At 42.4% G+C, this 19887-nt stretch overlaps 1 protein-coding gene across 1 annotated transcript; it reads right to left on the reverse strand.

The window, feature by feature from the left end:
• Window positions 1-14913: 14913 nt before the first annotated feature.
• Window positions 14914-19040, reverse strand: LOC129536127 (uncharacterized). The gene is made up of 3 exons (XM_088837047.1): window positions 18962-19040; window positions 15387-16775; window positions 14914-15320 (listed from the first exon to the last, which is right to left on the reverse strand). The coding sequence occupies exons 1-3, from the start codon at window positions 19023-19025 to the stop codon at window positions 14914-14916; spliced, it is 1860 nt and encodes a 619-aa protein (XP_088693173.1). The 5' UTR covers window positions 19026-19040.
• Between the last annotated feature and the right edge of the window lie 847 nt (window positions 19041-19887).

The raw sequence follows: 19887 nt of genomic DNA on the forward strand, positions 1-19887 counted from the left end.
ATCTAGTACTACCAAAGGAAGAAGTCCATGGTACTCCCAAACTGCAATCCGAACGTATTTTCTTCTAAACCTCATGCTTGCTAGCAGAGCTTCCATCCAGATAGTCTGGAGGCACAGCTATTGCAAGGATTCACTAGTTCCACTTAGTTCCTAAACATGCTCCAAGGAAGTCTGGGTTCCATAACTACCAAGCTTGGGATCTAAGTAAAAGTACATACTAACAGCATGAATCATGAGTCCGTTGAAAGTTTATGATCCGATAGATCAGGTTAGTAGTTCTAAACCCCACACAATTATGAAATGGTCAAAGAGACCAGGAAAAGCTGACTGAAAAAGCAAAGTCTGGCCCACACACTTTGCCCATTTCTGGTCGCTTCCCTCACAGGGATCTTGGGTGTCTCTTGGCATTGGCAGGTTGGTATAAACCCCTGATGTCAAGGCTCTCCTTTTGGGGGCTGCCTTCATTCCTTTTGAGGCACTGCAAGCCACAGAGTAGGGCTCATCACTTGCTTCATGCAGGGCTTGTCATTCATTCACACAAACACACTGAAGATTAGTAAAGTAAAGCAGAAAATGTGTATACTGAGAAAGCAGGGAGGCTAGAGCTCTGAGTGTTCTCACCTTGTCCTGAAGATCCTGAATGAGTCTCCAAGATGATCAGTTCAGTTCAGTTCAGTGGCTCAGTCGTGTCCGACTCTTTGCGACCCCATGAATAACAGCACGCCAGGCCTCCCTGTCCATCACCAGCTCCCAGAGTTCACTCAAACTCATGTCCATCGAGTCGGTGATGCCATACAGCCATCTCATTCTCTGTCGTCCCCTTCTCCTCCCACCCCCAATCCCTCCCAGCATCAGAGTCTTTTCCAGTGAGTCAACTCTTCGCATGAGGTGGCCAAAGTATTGGGGTTTCAGCCTCAGCATCAGTCCTTCCAATGAACACCCATAACAGGATTAGAAGTTAACAATAGAAAGATCCTATGAGACATACCCCCATAATATACACTCTAAGAATATCAGGATTAGTCAGAAGGTTTTCAGGAAGAAGAAACTGTCCTCAAGCAGGCTACATTGTTGTTATAAAATCCCTATAAACAGAGTTTAAACTGAGTTGCTTGTGTATAATCATCAGTTCCAAGATTAAAGAAAAAAAAAGTTTTATGTGACTAATACTAAGGAATGTGGAGAGAAAAAAAAAGTTTGTCTTTTCCTCCTCCTTGAGAGTTACAGACTCATATCTTCTCCTCAAAAACCCCAGACACCTCTCTCCTCATGGATCCTGGACTTCTTATCTACCTACCTAAAATGCGGCCAAGAGGAGCTACCACACTTCCAAGGTCAGGAGCAGGGGCTGCACTTCGCTGGAACAGTCATGAAGAGGTACCCCACGTCCAGGTAAGAGAAACCCAAGAAAGACAGTAGGCACTGAGAGAGGGCATCAGAGGGCAGAAGGACTGAAACCACAACCACAGGAAACTGGTCAAACTGGTCTCATGTACCACACCCTTGTCTCAGTTCACTTCAGTCGCTGAGTCCTGTCCAACTCTCTACGACCCCGAGACCCGCAGGACGCCAGGCCTCCCTGTCCATCACCAATTCTCGGAGCCCACCCAAACCCATGGGCATCCAGTCGATGATGCCACCAACCATCTTATCCTCTGTCGTCCCCTTCACCTCCTGCCCCCAATCCCTCCCAGCATCAGGGTCTTTTCCAGTGAGTCAACCCTTTGCAACAGGTGGCCAAAGTACTGGATTTTCAGCTTCAACATCAGTCCTTCCAATGAACACCCAGGACTGATCTCCTTTAGGATGGACTGGTTGGATCTCCTTGCAGTCCAAGGGACTCTCAAGAGTCTTCTCAAACACCACAGTTCAAAAGTATCAATTCTTCAGCACTCAGCTTTCTTTATAGTCCAACTCTCACATCCATACATGACCACTGGAAAAACCATAGCCTTGACTAGATGGACCTTTGTTGGCAAAGTAATGTCTCTGCTTTTTAATATGCTATCTAGGTTGGACATAACTTTCCTTCCAAGGAGTAAGCGTTTTTTTAAATTTCATGGCTGCAATCACCATCTACAGTGATTTTGGAGCCCAGAAAAATAAAGTTAGCCACTGTTTCCACTGTTTCCCCATCTATTTACCATGAAGTGATAGGACCAGATGCCATGATCTTAGTTGTCTGAATGTTGAGCTTTAAGCCAACTTTTTCACTCTCCTCTTACACTTTCATCAAGAGGCTCTTTAGTTCTTCTTCACTTTAAGCCATAAGGGTGGTGTCATCTACATAATGGAGGTTATTGATATTTCTCGCAGCAATCTTGATTCCACCTTGTGCTTCCTCCAGCCCAGCATTTATCATCATGTACTCTGCATATAAATTTAATAAGCAGGGTGACAATATACAGCCTTGATGTACTCCTTTTCCTATTTGGAAACAGTTTGTTTTAGCCTTGTCTAACTCAATGAAAATAAGCAATGCTGTGTGGGGCCACCCAAGATGAATTGGTCATGGTGGAGAGGTCTGACAGAATGTGGTCCACTGGAGAAGGGAATGGCAAAATACTTCAGTATTCTTGCCTTGATAATCCCATGAACAGTATGAAAAGGCAAAAAGATTGGACACTGAAAGATGACCTCCTCAGGTCAGTAGGTGCCCAATATGGTACTGGGGATCAGTGGAGAAATAACTCCAGAAAGAATGAAGGGATGAAGCCAAAGCAAAAACAACACGTAGTTGTGGATGGGACTGGTTATAGAAGCAAGGTCCAATGCTGTAAAGAGCAATACTGCATAGGAACCTGGAATGTTAGGTCCATGAATCAAAGCAAACTGGATATGGTCAAACAGGAGATGGCAAGAGTGAATGTCGACATTCTAGGAATCAGTGAACTAAAAAGGACTGTAATGGGTGAATTTAACTCAGATGACCATTATATCTACTACTGTGGGCAGGAATCCCTTAGAAGAAATGGAGTAGCCCTCATAGTCAACAAAAGAGTCAGAAATGCAGTACTTGGATGCAATCTCAAAAATGACAGAATTATTTCTGTTCATTTCCAAGGCAAATCACTCAGTATCACAGTAATCCAAGTTTATGCCCTGACCAGTAATGCTGAAGAAGCTGAGGTTGAAGACCTACAAGACAACACCCAAAAACGATGTGCCTTTCAATATAGGGGACTAGAAAGCAAAACTGTGAGGTCAAGAAACACCTGGAGTAACAGGCAAATTTGGCCTTGGGGTACAGGATCAAGCAGGGCAAATTGCTGAGAGAATGCACTGGTCATAGCAAACACCCTCTTCCAACAACACAAGATAAGACTCTACACATGAACATCACCAGATGGTCAACACTGAAATCAGATTGATTATATTCTTCGCAGACAAAGATGGAGAAGCTCTATAGAGTCAGCAAAAACAAGACCAGGAGCTGTCTGTGGCTCAGATCATGAACTCCTTATTACCAAATTCAGACTTAAATTGAAGAAAGTAGAGAAAACCACTAGACCATTCAGATATGACCTAAATCAAATTCCTTATGATTATACAGTGGAAGTGAGAAATAGATATAAGGGACTAGATCTGATAGACAGGGTGCCTGATGAACTTATGGAAGGAAGTTTGTGACATGTACAGGAGACAGGGACCAAGACCATCCCCAAGAAAAAGAAATGCAATAAAGCAAAATGGCTGTCTGAGGAGGCCTTACAAATAGCTGTGAAAAGAAGAGAAGCAAAAAGCAAAGAAGAAAAAGAAAGATACACCCATTTGAATGCAGAGTTCCAAAGAATAGCAAGGAGAGATTAAGAAAGTCTTCCTCAGTGATCAATACAATGAAATAGAGGAAAACAATAGAATGTGAAAAACAAGAGGTCTCTTCAAGAAAATTAGAGACACAAACATTTCATGCAAAGATGGGCTCAATAAAGGGCAGAAATACTATGGACCTAACAGAAGCAGAAGATATTAAGAAGAGGTGGCAAGAATACACAGAAGAACTGTACAGAAAAGATCTTCACGACCCAGATAATCACGATGGTGTGATCACTCACCTAGAGCCAAACATCCTGGAATGTGAAGTCAAGTGGGCTTTAGAAAGCATCACTGTGAACAAAGCTAGTGGAGGTGATGGAATTCCAGTTGAGCTATTTCAAATCCTAAAAGATGATGCTGTGAAAGTGTTGCAAACAATATGCCAGCAAATTTGGAAACCTCAGCAGTGGCCACAGGACTGGAAAAGGTCAGTTTTCATTCCAATCCCAAAGAAAGGAATGCCAAAGAATGCTCAAACTACCGCACAATTGCACTCATCTCACACGCTAGTAAAGTTATGCTCAAAATTCTCCAAGCCAGGCTTGAGCAATATGTGAACTGTGAACTTCCAGATGTTCAAGCAGGTTTTAGAAAAGGCAGAGGAACCAGAGATCAAATTGCCAACTTCTGCTGCATCATGGAAAAAGCAAGAGAGTTCCAGAAAAACATCTCTTTCTGCTTCATTGACTATGCCAAAGCCTTTGACTATGTGGATCACAATAAACTGTAGAAAATTCTGAAAGAGATGGGAATACCAGAGCACCTGTCCTGCCTCTCGAGAAACCTGTATGCATGTCAGAAAGCAACAGTTAGAACTGGACATGGAACAACAGATTGGTTCCAAATAGGAAAAGGTGTAAGTCAAGGCTGTATACTGTCACCCTGATTATTTAACTTATATCCAGAGTACATCAGAGAAACGCTGGGCTGGAAGAAGCACAAGCTGGAATCAAGATTGTCGGGAGAAATATCAATAACCTCAGATATGCAGATGACACCACCCTTATGGCAGAAAGGGAAGAAGAGCTAAAGGGCCTCTCGATGAAAGTGAAAGAGGAGAGTGAAAACGTTGGTTTAAGATCAACGTTCAGAAAACTAAGATCATGGCATCCGGTCCCATCACTTCATGGCAAATATACAGGAAAACAGTGGAAACAGTGTCTGAGTTAATTTTGGGGGGCTCCAAAATCACTGCAGATGGTGATTGCAGCCATAAAATTAAAAGACACTTGCTCCATGGAAAGAATGTTATTACCAACCTAGATGGCATATTAAAAAGCAGAGACATTACTTTGTCAACAAAAGACCTTCTAGTCAAGGCTATGGTTTTTGCAGTGGTCATGTATGGAACTGAGATTTGGAGTATAAAGAAAGCTGAGAGCCAAAGAATTGATGCTTTTGAATTGTGGTGTTTGAGAAGACTCCTTGGACTGCAAGGAGATCCAACCAGTCCATCCTAAAGGAGATCAGTCCTGGGTGTTCATTGGAATTACTGATGTTGAAGCTGAAACTCCTACTTTGGCTATCTGATGCGATGAGCTGACTCATTTGAAAAGATCCTGATGCTGGGAAAGCTTGAGGGCAGGAGGAGAAGGAAACGACAGAGGATCAGATGATTGGATGGCATCACTGACTCAATGGACATAGGTTTGGGTGGACTCAGGGTGTTGGTGATGGACAGGGAGACCTAGGGTGATGCCATTTATGGTGTCTCAAAGAGTCGTACATGATTGAGCGACTGAACTGAACTAAAAAATTGACTTCCTCAAAATTACCAGCAGTCACAGTCAAAATATGAACAAGAACGTAAACTCTATACTAGTTCTGAAATAGCTTCCAGCTGATCATACTAACTAATCTTTATTATAGATTAAAAAAAAACAGGATGAGAAGTTAAGTAGTAAATACAATAGAATAGCAGCAACTGAAAAGTGGAATTCTGGTAATCAAAAAATATTTGGAGGACTTCCTGGGTGGTCCAGATGCTGAGACTCTGAGTTCACAATGCAGGGAGTCCAGGTTCAATTCCTCATCAGGGAACTAGATCCCATATGCTGCTACTAAGACCTGGTACAGGCAAAGAAATAAATGACAAAAAAATAAAGATTATTTTAAAATATTTTGGAAACACAATAGCTTGTGCTGAATTTTTGAAATAAATGTAAAAGAATAGTGAAGAATAGAATAGATCCTTATTAAGTCATCAAGTAAAATTCTCCCCAAATGCATAGCAAAACAGCTATATATAAAAATTTAATAAACAGGAGAAGAATTGATTAACCAGGAAATAGCAGCAAAAATGCTTCAGACAGAGAATGTGGAGAAATCAGTGTCAGAAAATTATAGAGAGATTTCCCTGTGTTGAATAACAACCTGAAAAAAATATTTTCTAACATGCAAACTCACAGAAGAACAAAACATCAAGCAAGGAAATGCATTTGAGGTTTTGCAGGGAGTATCAGGCTGTTTTGTTGGATGCATAATTTTGGCCACTAAATTATCAGTCAAGGCCAGGGACAGGGGGAGGTTAAAAATATTTCCAGATGTATAGAACAGACTTTTGGACTCTGTGGGAGAGGGCGAGGGTGGGATGATTTGGGAGAATGGCATTGAAACATGTATATTATCATATGTGAAACGAATCGCCAGTCCAGGTTCGATGCATGATACAGGATGCTCAGGGCTGGTGCACTGGGATGAACCAGAGGGATGGGATGGGGAGGGAGGTGGGAGGGGGGTTCAAGATGGGGAACACATGTACACCCGGGGCAGATTCATGTCAATGTATGGCAAAACCAATACAATAATGTAAAGTAATTAGCCTCCAATTAAAATTAATAAATTTGGAAAAAAAAACAGAAAAAAAAAATTTCCTAGCAGAAATAAAGTCAAATAGAATCTTCCAGATTTCAAAAAAGGGAAAGAGCATGAAAAAGTCTTAAAGACATAAAATAATATGAGCTATCAAAAAAACTGGGCTTCCCTGGAGGCTCAGATAGTAAAGAATCAGCCTGCACTGCAGGAGATCTGGATTCAATCCCTGGTTTGAGAAGATCCCCTTGAGGAGGGCATGACAACCCACTCCAGTATTCTTGCCTGGAGAATCTCCATCGAAAGAGGAGCCTGGTGGCTGCATACAGTCCATGGGGTTGCAAAGAATCAGACACAACTGAGTGACTCAGCACACATATTCAAATAACTATGTATTCATCTTGTTCTGTTCTAGATATCCTATGGTTGTATTTGTCTCTATTTTTATTTTCCTTAATATTATAAGCCCCAAGACTATTAATAAGAATAGAAAGTCTTTGGTTATCTTTGTTTAACAATGACAAACTTCCTTATTAGAAGCAAAGAATCTTAGATGACCTCTGGTGGCCTGAGCTGACTGAGGGTCAACCTTCTCCCTTCCATGTGTGTGTAAGCATGGGTTTTCCACACACACTTCAAAGATAAACAGAAATAATCTCTACTTCATCAATATGTTCTGATATGTATCATATACATAGGTACCCAAATACCATGAATGATGGGAATTTGGTCGTAATAATGGCCAGATATATTGATCAACTTCACATTGGGTTGTAGGATCACTGCCAACACATAAACATATGTACACACATAAACACATGAAAAACACACAGGGGAGACAGAGAAATTCTCAGGGAACACATGGAACATACAAATATGACAGAATAATTCTAGCATCTGTGCTGAACGCTTGGACATTGGTCCTTTGAAAACCTTGCACAGGTCACATGCTGAACCTTTTCAAAATGAGACACTAGGGAGAGCCTACCCACCCCATCCTGCTGGGCTAAGCCCAACTATAACCCATGTCTATCTGGTGATGACAACTGTTCAATATAGAACTCAAAGATTCCATTGTTCTTGTCCCTTTTATAAAGGAGGTTGCCTGGTTTCTCCTAGCACAGAGTTGAGAACTTTCCAGAGCTTCCTCCAAGAAGCTGCTGGTCCTGCTTTAAGAGGCCTTGCTGGCCCTTAGCTCATTTCAAGGCCCATTTTCTAGTAAGAATGAAGGGGGATGATGCTGAGACTCTGTTTGGGACTTGGGAGATCACACTGCAGTGAGAAAGCTGGTAAAGAAGGAACATTAGTTCAGTTCAGTTGCTCGGTCATGTCCGAACTTTTGTGACCCCATGGACTGAAGCATGCCAGGTTTCCCAGTCCATCACCAACTCCTGGAGTTTGCTCAAACTCATGTCCATCGAGTTGTTGATGCCATCCAACCATCTCTTCCTCTGTCATCTCCTTCTTCCCTTGCTTTCATTCTTTCCCAGCCTCAGGGTCTTTTGTAATGAGTCAGTTCTTCACATCAGATGGCCAACATATTGGAGTTTCAGCTTCAGCATCAGTCCTTCCAATGAATATTCAGGACTGATTTCCTTTAGGATCTACAGTTTTGATCTCCTAACAGTCCAAGGGACTTTCAAGAGTTTTCTCCAACACCACAGTTCAAAAGCATCAATGCTTTGGTGCTCAGCTTTCCTTAGCGTTCAGTTCTCATCCATACATGACTACTGGGAAAACTGTAGCTTTGACTACATGGACCTTTGTTGGCAAAGTAATGTCTCTGCTTTTTAATATGCTGTCTAGGTTGGTCAAAGCTTTTCTACAAAGGAGCGAGTGTCTTAATTTCATGGCTGCAGTTACCATCTGCAGTGATTTTCGAGCCCAGGAAAATAAAATCTGTCCCTGTTTTCATTGTTTCCCCATCTATTTGCATAAAGTGATAGGCCCAGATGCCTTAATTTTCTGCATGTTGAGTTTTAAGCCAACTTTTTCACTCTCCTCTTTCACTTTCATCAAGAGGTTTTGTAGTTCTTCTTCACTTTCTGCCATAAGAGTGGTGTCATCTGCATATTTGAGGTTATTGATATTTCTCCCAGTAATCTTGATTCAAGATTCTGTTTCACCCAGCCTGGCATTTTGCATGATGTACTCTGCATGTAAGTCAAATAAGCAAGGTGACGATATGCAGCCTTGACGTACTCCTTTCCTGATTTGGAACTAGTATGTTGTTCCATGTCCAGTTCTATCTGTTGCTTCTTACCTGCATATTGATTTCTCTGGAGGCAGATCAGGTGGTCTGGAATTCCCATCTCTTGAAGAATTTCCCACAGTTTGTTGTGATCCACACAGTCAAATCTTTGGCATAGTCAGTGAAGCAGAAATAGATGTTTTTCTGGAACTCTCATGCTTTTTCAATGATCCAACGGATGTTGGCAATTTGATCTCTGGTTCCTCTGCCTTTTCTAAATCCCACTTGAACATCTGGAAGTTCATGGTTCACATGCTATTGAAGCTTGGCTTGGAGAATTTTGAGCATTACTTTACTAGCGTGTGAGATGAGATCAATCGTAAGGTAGTTTGAACATTCTTTGGCATTGCCTTTCTTTGGGATTGGAATGAAAATTGACCTTTTCCAATCCTGTGGCCACTGCTGAGTTTTCCATTTTTGCTGGCATACATAAATGAAAGGAAAGATGATCTGCAGAGTTCCTAAGACAAGGATAAAGCCGTTAACACTGTATTGATACCAAGTCTTCACATTTTATTTAAAGTGCAATTTGAGCCCCATACATAATCTTAACCAGAGGTATGACAAAGTAAAATTTGTGTTTTTACAAAAGCCTCTCTGACTGTGACAGAGAAGTTCCATCATGAAGGCTTATGATAATCAAAGTAGGCAGTGGCCTTGTTAGGGGATACCAATGGCTGGCAGAGGTGATGCCCACGCAGGGCTATTTCAGAGACAGAGGCTACAGTAATAAACCCCTCACTCTCTACATGGAGATATACAGATTTGGGAACCCAGTTGTTTCATTTTACTCCCACCCACATTTAATATTTTTATGTGCTCTGCTGAATATGTTCAAGATTGTATCCATGTATTTACTTCTGGTCCCACTACCCTGAGAAAGTATGTTAATATAAGTGAAATATTTCATGAAGAAAGAGGGCAGAAGGACACTATGACACTGAACTGCTCCAGCGCTTAACCATTAGGGTTTGAGGGATCCTATTGGAGAAGGAAATGGCAGCCCACTCTAGTGTTCTTGCCTGGAGAATCCCAGAGACGGCGGAGCCTGGTGGGCTACCATCTATGGGGTCGCACAGAGTCGGACACGACTGAAGTGACTTAGCAGCAGCAGCAGCAGGGAGGAAAAAAGGCTCACTTCTCTTTTGAGTTTGTGGTTAATCTTCAGCACAGGAGCAACCCTGCCATCCCTTCATGTCTTCCTCCCTTTGCAACAGCATCAGAGATGCTGGTTGACAAATTAACCTTTCCCCCTATTAAGTTTCTTTACATGATCAGTTGTATAGCTACATGTCTATTGATCATTCCTTTGTGTCCAGCAGAGCTATAAGTGCTTCATATATACTAGCTGAAAGTTTTCACAAGAGCCCTTTGATTTTTGGCATCATGTTCATGTTTCAGATAAAAGAATAAAGGCATAATCTGATTGAGTGACTTTCCCACACCATGTACTTTGTAAGTATCAAAATTAGTAGGAGATTCAACGGACAGAGAATGAGAGAAACAAACTTACGAGAACAAATCAAAATTTCTAGGATCAAACAATTGGAAATGCAGGTTCTACACTAAATGTGGATAAACATGAACCTCTGGAGAGGGAGATGCAATATTCTAAACGAGGCAATATATCAGGGGTTCCGAAGTACTTTGATTTGTGCTGCTCTTCTCACGTCCATGTCTGGTTTCATCCCCTGCACATTCACTACCTCTGTTAACTTTCATCTAGTCACTCCAATTCCAGAATTTTTTCATCTTTCTTGTATTCTGTCATCTCCTCTTACATTCTTCTTATCCTTGGCCATTAATTACTTCAAAATTGCCTTATTATAGTTTTATTTGGGCATTGGTAAAAACATAAATATATGTGTCCAATGTATTACATTTAAATTAAAAACTTAATGATCTTTCTAATGCCCAGTCTGATCCTGTAACTTCCTGGTTTAACATTTTGATATCATTCCAATATTCAATATTCTAATATCATTAGGTTATAAGGACAAATTCTTTGATTAAAAGAACTTGTATACATCATCCTTTGCTGCTCCGTTCTTTTTTATTTGTTTGTTTTGTCTTTTTGCACTTTTAAGTTATTTTCCTAGGCAAACAGCTGTTAGCTTTGTTCATAATTTTAGGAGAAGAATCTGCACAGTTCTTTTTTACTGGCTGTACCAAATAAAACAAGACTGTGAGTTCATAGGGCTTCCCTGGTGGCTTAGAGGTTAAAGCGTCTACCTCCAATGCGGGAGACCTGGGTTCGATCCCTGGGTCGGGAAGATCCCCTGGAGAAGGAAACGGTAACCCACTCCAGTATTCTTGCCTGGAGAATCCCATGGACGGAGAAGCCTGGTAGGCTACAGTCCACGGGGTCGCATAGAGTCGGACACAACTGAGCGACGGAACGGAACGTGAGTTCATAATCAATTGGGTAATGTTCACAAGATTGATGAGTAAATAACATATTTTTCAAACATAGGAATAATAATTTTAAGTGTATTAGCCCTGTTTTCTGTTTAACAATTAACAAACATAGTTTCCTACAGCAAAGTTCTGTAGTTTCAAACCTACCACTTAACAGTCCTGAGAACTGCTAAAATGAACCTTACACATATAGGAATTCTGTTTATCTTTTTAGTAAACTAATCTAGATGGAAACTCAAGTTTATGTTAAGGGAAAGAAAAAGTTTGTATTTTTCTTAATTTTTCACTAAATTTCTTTGTTTTCTAGCTAAACCTAGTCTATACTAACAATATCCTGACTTATGAAAAATGTACATTTTTGTCCAATAAATACTGGTTTATTTAAATGAGGACTTGAACAACATTTATGTGTTATATTTGGTCAGATCTACATTTTGTACAAAGCTGATGCAACTTTAAATTTGGGATCCTCTATTTCACAGGCCTCTTTTAATGCCCTGGGAGAAGCCTGGGAATTTTGTATTCATCATTTTGTACTGCTTTCCTGTTTACTGTACTAGTCATGTATTGATGTGAGAGTTGAACTATAAAGAAGGCTGAACATCAGAGAAATGATGCTTCAAATTGTGGTGCTGGAGAAGACTCTTAAGAGTCCCTCGGACAGCAAGGAGATCAACCAGTGGATCCTAAAGGAAATCAACCCTGAATATTCATTGGAAGGACTGATGCTGAAGCTGAAGATACGATACTTTGTCCACCCAATGAGGAGTCGATACATTGGTAAAGATCCTGATGCTGGGAAAGATTGAGGGCAAAAGGAGAAGGGGGCAGCACAAGATGAAATGGTTAGTGTAACTGACTCAACGGACATCAGTTAGAGCAAACTCTGGGAGACAGCGGAGGACAGAGAAGCCTGGTGTGCTACAGTCCATGGGGCCTCATAGAGTAAGACATAGCTTAGCAACTGTACAACAACTGTTTACCTTACAGAGAGCAATCTAAATTATATAAGCTTTGGCTCCTTACAATGTGGCTCCTTCCCATGTTCAGTTGTTTCATTTTTAATATAGAGAAGGAAGGACATCCTCTTTTTCCCCATAACGTTAACTTGTTGATGTAAATGGTTTTTTATGTATGTTAACTCATTACTCTTCATCCTCTAGGGTAGATATTATTATTATCCTCACTGAATGGATGAGTAAACAAAGGCTCTGAAGCCTGAAGCAGCTTGCTAAGAGTCCAGAGCTAACATAAAGAGATAGGATTTAAACTCAAGTCTAAAGAACTCCAAACTCCTTTGGATCATACCATCTCCTTTATGAAATACACTCAGGTTTTGTTAAAGAAAGGTGGGGAATCTAAGGAGGGAGAAAACTGAGAAATGTTTAAAAAAAATATGGAAGTGGGGGTATAGTAGACTCCAGAGAGTAAGGACCCAGAACCACACTCATTTCCCTAGCAATAGCATCAATTACTTTGGAAAAGTTAAGAATTTCCATCCTGTGCAACTTCTTACATTTGCAATATTTTCCTTATTTCCCTAATATTACTAGAGTCTTGGTTAAAAGTGTGAAAAAAATAAAATATGGCTTTAGTGCTGTAGAAACCATGGAGGGAGACGAACAGGTACCTGGCTTATGAGTAATGGTTCTAGGGTGAAGGAGGAGGCAAAAGCAGGTTGAAAAGGAGATGTGCATTCCTGTCCTCAAGCAAAGAACGAAGGGAAAATGTTTCCTAGCAAGGTGGCCCCAGAGGAAGCCATCTGGACCCATTGATGAGAACAGGTCTTGGATGCTCCTATGCGAGGTTCATAGCCCTCAAATTTCAGACTCACAAACACCAGAATGGGACATGACACTTAGAAATTAGACGCCGATTGTTTTATTGGTAAATGGTAGATAGACTGCCTTCTTCCATGGCTTTCTGAAGGACACATATCGTCATATTTTCTGAAACAAAAAAAGGGAAGTTCAGAGAGTGTTGGAAACTGGGTACATAGCCCTGCTGGTAACTGAAAGGAAGTTGATGAGAGTCCAACTTCTCACTTTCTCTTCTTCCTCTATGTCCTGTAATCTTCTAATGTTCTTGTTTATGATTAGTATGCATGATGCTGGGAGGAATTGGGGGCAGGAGGAGAAGGGGATGACAGAGAATGAGATAGCTGGATGGCATCACCGACTCGATGGATGTGAGTTTGAGTGAACTCTGGGAGTTGGTGATGGACAGGGAGGCCTGGCGTGTTGTGATTCATGGGGTTGCAAAGAGTCGGACACAACTGAGCTACTGAACTGAACTGAACAGGCAGTGAGTTCTAAGTTGTTCCTTGCAAGATGAAGAAAGTTTTTTCTTAGGTTGTTTATCTCTAGGCTGCTATTTATAATGTTCAAACATACATTATATTTACAAAAATGGTTACTGCAGTGTATCCCATAATAGCAAAAAACCGAGGCCAGCCTAAATGTCCATTGATAGAGCTTTAAGTAAAGAAATCATGGTACAGTCAGACAAAGGAATAGAATACAGTTAAAATGAAAATAAAACCAGGAGAAAACAGATCCATATAGCTCTATAAAATGATATGGAATTTTTCTAAGAAACAAGTTATTTGACAAATGCTTACTACACTTCTGGTAGTGATCAATTTATAATGTATGTAAATGTTGAATCACTAAGTAGTACATATGAAACTAGTATAATATTGTACATCAACTGTATTTCAATAAAAATGAATAAAAGATCCCCCAAAATTTTATTTGAAATAAGAACTTATAGATATGTAAATAAAATAGTATATCATTTGTAAATAAAAAGATAACATATGTTTGTGTGTGTTAGTCACTCAGTTGTGTCTGACTCTTTGCAACCCCATGGACTGTAGCCTGCCTGGCTCCGCTGTCCATGGAATTCTTAAGCCAAGAATACTGGAATAGGTTGCTATGCCCTTCTTCATGGGATCTTCCTGATTCAGGGATCGAACCCAGGTCTCCCACATTGCAGGCAGATTCTTTACCATTTGAGTTACCTGGGAAGTCTAAATATTCCCAAGGGGATGTTCAAAGGCTAACTTCCTTTGGGGAAGGAAGTGGAAAGGTAGGATGTTATAAGCCATTAAGAATTAGCCTCATACTTTTCTCTTGTTTTCTTTTTTTCTTACTTTGAGCATATAGTAAATCAAAAGTCAATATTTTAGAAACTGGATAACATTAGAGGCATAAAATTTAAAGTATCATTTATCAGGCACATGGGACCTGAGAGGTGTGGTGGGTGGAAACTTGAGAAGGGAAGTCATTGAGCCTGGGGAGTAGGAGAGGAGAGGACAAGGGAGAACACAGCTCTACTTTCTCATCACCAATCCACTTTATGACTGGTAGTCATCAGGGAAAAGGCAATCTATGGTCCATCTTTCTTAGAATCACCTTAGATAGCATGTAATAAATACAGGGTCTTGGCTACTTTATTTCAGAGTATCTGAACAGAAATATTTAGACTGGAATCCGGGAGTAGGCAATTTCCACATATTTTCAGTTGATTCAATGACATAATAAAGTGTGAAACTTGTAGGGGTTAGGACCTTTAGGGAAAGTGAGCTTCAGTCATACCTGCCATTGAATTCCAGATTACTGGGTTGGTGGGCCTTGGGGAGGTCTTTGTGGTCCATGTCTTGGGGGTGGTGGTCTGTGATGTCTTTCAGGAGAAGGTGGGGGAGGATAGTGATGACAATGTTGCTTTGGTGGGGGTGGTCTCTGCAGAGGTTCACCATCTCGTGTAGGTGGTCTCTTCTGAGGTCCATCACCTCGTGGAGGTGGTCTCTGCTGAGGTCCACCATGTCGTGTAGGTGGTCTCTGCTGAGGTCCATCACCCTGTGGAGGTGGTCTCTGCTGAGGTCCACCATGTCTTGTAGGTGGTCTCTGCTGAGGTCCATCACCTTGTGGAGGTGGTCTCTGCTGAGGTCCACCATGTCGTGTAGGTGGTCTCTGCTGAGGTCCATCACCTTGTGGAGGTGGTCTCTTCTGAGGTCCATCACCTTGTGGAGGTGGTCTCTGCTGAGGTTCACCATGGTGTGTAGGTGGTCTCTGCTGAGGTCCATCACCTTGAGGAGGTGGTCTCTGCTGAGGTCCACCATGTCGTGTAGGTGGTCTCTGCTGAGGTCCATCACCTTGTGGAGGTGGTCTCTGCTGAGGTCCATCACCTTGTGGAGGTGGTCTCTGCTGAGGTCCATCACCTTGTGGAGGTGGTCTCTGCTGAGGTTCACCATGTCGTGTAGGTGGTCTCTGCTGAGGTCCATCACTTCGTGGAGGTGGTCTCTGCTGAGGTTCACCATGGTGTGTAGGTGGTCTCTGCTGAGGTCCATCACCTTGAGAAGGTGGTCTCTGCTGAGGTCCACCATGTCGTGTAGGTGGTCTCTGCTGAGGTCCATCACCTTGTGGAGGTGGTCTCTGCTGAGGTTCACCATGTCGTGTAGGTGGTCTCTGCTGAGGTCCATCACCTTGTGGAGGTGGTCTCTGCTGAGGTTCACCATGGTGTGTAGGTGGTCTCTGCTGAGGTCCATCACCTTGAGGAGGTGGTCTCTGCTGAGGTCCATCACCTTGTGGAGGTGGTCTCTGCTGAGGTCCATCACCTTGTGGAGGTGGTCTCTGCTGAGGTTCACCATGTCGTGTAGGTGGTCTCTGCTGAGGTCCATCACCTTGTGGAGGTGGTCTCTGCTGAGGTTCACCATGTCGTGTAGGTGGTCTCTGCTGAGGTCCATCACCTCGTGGAGGTGGTCTCTGCTGAGGTTCACCATGTCGTGTAGGTGGTCTCTGCTGAGGTCCATCACCTCGTGGAGGTGGTCTCTGCTGAGGTTCACCATGTCGTGTAGGTGGTCTCTGCTGAGGTCCATCACTTCGTGGAGGTGGTCTCTGCTGAGGTTCACCATGTCCTGTAGGTGGTCTCTGCTGAGGTCCATCACCTTGTGGAGGTGGTCTCTGCTGAGGTTCACCATGTCGTGTAGGTGGTCTCTGCTGAGGTCCATCACCTTGAGGAGGTGGTCTCTGCTGAGGTCCACCATGTCGTGTAGGTGGTCTCTGCTGAGGTCCATCACCTTGTGGAGGTAGTCTCTGCTGAGGTCCATCACCTTGTGGAGGTGGTCTCTGCTGAGGTCCATCACCTTGTGGAGGTGGTCTCTGCTGAGGTCCATCACCTTGTGGAGGTGGTCTCTGCTGAGGTTCACCATGTCGTGTAGGTAGTCTCTGCTGAGGTCCATCACCTTGTGGAGGTGGTCTCTTCTGAAGTCCTTGACCTTGTGGACGTGGTCTCTGCTGAGGTCCATCACCCTGTGGGGGTGGTCCCTGCTGAGGTTCACCATCTTGTGGGGGTGAACCTAGCTGAGATTCACCTTCTAGGTTTTCACCGTTAGGAGGAGCGCCAGGTAGTGGTGTTTCAGGTCCCCCAGGAGGTCTCTGAAAGTGCTCAGGGGAGCCCTGGTCTGGGTTCTCTGCATCTGTAGGATACAGCACAGGAATAGAAGAACTTGGTGATGGAAGGCACCCCTCTTATTTTGATCTCTGGTCACCTTATCAGACAGTCCCTTTCTCCTAGGACCTGCTTGTCATCTATCAGTTTCCCTCTTACCCTCAGCTTCATTTTGCAGGGTTCCTACTCATCCACATACTAGTGATATTGAATAGTAATTCTGTATTCTTGAGACAAACAGGTGTCCTCAATTTGGCAAAAATGAAGTTATTTTATATCTTAGAATTCTGAGGATGCTTCCAAAGACAAAAAGCAAATGGATTATGGATGTCAGTTATGTTGCCAGTTATATTTGGGGTCAGTGATGTAACCTGACACCTGTGACTTCAAGTCTGGCCAGTTGAATGCATATGTGGAATTCACCTCCTCTAAGACCTGACAAGCAACAATAAAGAGAGATAGAGAGAAACACAAATAATGGTTTGCCTAAGAGTGACTAAGTAACAGTGAGCAAAATTAATTACAGGGACAAAGAGACCCAGACTCCTTTTCTTTACATTTCTTCTTAAACCATATATTTAAAGAGTGGAATATTAGGGAGGAAGGAACAAGTTGAGTGGTTGGTTCTCAACAGTCATTTCTGGTCTGAGGGTATACAGGCAGAATTCTCCTGTGTCATCCAAGCTAATTGCTGTTGTTGTTTAATCATATCTGACTCTTTTGTGACCCCATGGACTATAGGCTGCTAGGTTCCTCTGTCCATGGGATTTCCCAGGCAAGAACAATGGAGTGGGTTACCAGTTCTTTCTCCAAGGAATCTTCCCAACCAAGGGATTAAACCCTCATCTCCTGTGTTGCAGCTATATTCTTGACCTCTGAGCCTCCTGGGAAGGGTTTCTAGCATTAATCAGTTCTTGACAAGACAAAGATGATAGTAGGACACTGGAAAAATGAAAAGTAGCTAATGGAAAATACAGTTGAATGAGAATTAATTAAGTCTTGCCATATATGGGGTAGGGAATTCTTCACTGATGCCTTCTAGGGAAAGAAACAGAGATGAAGTGTAAATTAAGTTCAGGGCTCACAGCTGCTCTACAAGGAATGGGACTCTTCAACTACATCACTATATCCCTAAAGTTAACTTGTCAGTCACTTATTGCAAAGGGAGGAAGACATGAAGCAATGGCAGGGTTGCTCCTGTGCTGAGGATCAATCACAAACTCAAAGAGAAAAGGCAGTTTTGTCCTCCTTGTGTGTGTATAGCTTAGTTTCTCTGTCCTGTCTGACTCTTGCAACCCTATAGACTATAGCCTGCCAGGCTCCTCTGTCCTTGGAATTCTTCAGGCAGGAATACTGGAGTGGGTTGCCATTTCCTTCTCCAGGGGAATCTTCCTGAGCCAGGAATCTTCCTGAGCCAGGAACTGAACCTGGATCTCCTGCCTTGCAGGCAGACTCTTTACTGACTGAGCTACAAGGGAAACGTAGGATCCCTCAAACCCTAATGTTAATTTAGGTGAAGTGCTGGGCTATTTCAATGTCATATTTTAGTGGACTTCTGCCCTCCCAATTCATGAAATCCTTTACTTATATTGACTTATATCCTATGAGAATGCTAAGATATCTATTCATGAAATCCTTTACTTATATTTCTCAAGGTGGGGCAACCAGCAGTAAACAAGTGGATACAAGCTTGCCCATATTGGGAGCAATACACTGAGATATTAAACATGGATGGGAGTAAAATGAGACAACCAGTGCCTGGAATCTCTGTATCTACATGTAGAGAGAGACAGATTATCCTAGCCTCTGTCTCTGAAATAGCTCTAAATGGGCTTCACCACCTCCATCCATCTGGTACCTCCTAGCAAGGTCACCCTTATCTACTGCCTACTGTGATTACCATAACATCTTCATGAAGAAATATCTCTATTCCACTCTTTCCTTTATTGCAATGCATCCTTCATAACATGGTAGAGAGACCTTTGTTAAAAACTTACCTTGTCATTCCTCTGGGTAAAATTCTGGATTAGGTTGAAATCGCACTTTAAATAAAGTATGAGGCCTTGGTGTCAGTGAGGGTGTGAAGGGCCTTATTCTTGTCTTAAGAACTCTACCTCATCTTTCATTTTTGTCTCTCTTACCAGCTTCCTCACCGCAGTGTCATCCCTCAAGCCCCAAGCGGAGTCTCAGCACTCTCCCCTTTCTTTCTCTTACCATCAAAAAGGCTTTGAGCTGAGCTCAGGGCCAGCAAGGTCACTGAGAGCAGGATCAGCAGCATCTTGGAGGAAGCTCTGGAATGTTCTCAGCTCTAGGCTAGGAGAAACCAGGCAGCTTCCTTTATAAAGGGGACCAGAACAATGTTATCTTTTGAGTTTCACACTGGGAAGAACTTGTCACTGTATAGACATGGTTAGAGTTGGGACTTAGCCCAACAGGATTGAGAGGTTAGGTTTTATCAGTGTGTCACTTCTTAAAGGTACAGGATGTGACTTGGGGAGATTTTGAAGGAAGGCTATCCAAGCAATCAGAGCAGATATTAGAATTGTTCTGTCATTATGTGATTTTCAGTCTGTTTAGTGGTCTGTTTCTCTTTCCTTCCAATGTGTTTTTCATATGTTTGGGGTATATTCAGTTCAGTTCAGTCCAGTCACTCAGTCGTGTCTGACTCTTTGTGACCCCATGAACTGCAGCATGCCAGGCCTCCCTGTCTATCACCAACTTCCAGAGTTTACCCAAACTCATGTCCATTGACTCAGTGATGCCATCCAACCATCTCATCCTCTGTCATCCCCTTCTCCTCCTGCCCTCAATCTTTCCCAGCATCAGGGTCTTTTCAGATGAGTCAGCTCTTCGCATCAGGTGGCCAAAGTATTGGAGTTTCATCTTCAACATCAGTCCTTCCAATGAACACCCAGGACTGATCACCTTTAGGATGGACTGGTTGGATTTAATTGCAGTCCAGGGGACTCTCAAGAGTCTTCTCCAACAGCACAGTTCAAAAGCATCAATTCTTCAGTGATCAGCTTTCTTTATAGTCCAACTCAAACATCCATACATGACTACTGGAAAAACCATAGCCTTGACTAGACGGACCTTTGTTGACAAAGTAATGTCTCTACTTTTTAATATAGTGTCTAGGT

The sequence above is a fragment of the Moschus berezovskii genome, chromosome 6, assembly GCF_049115385.1.
Source record: "Moschus berezovskii isolate FMDL1 chromosome 6, NW_MosBer_1.0, whole genome shotgun sequence".
Classification (NCBI taxonomy): domain Eukaryota; kingdom Metazoa; phylum Chordata; class Mammalia; order Artiodactyla; family Moschidae; genus Moschus; species Moschus berezovskii.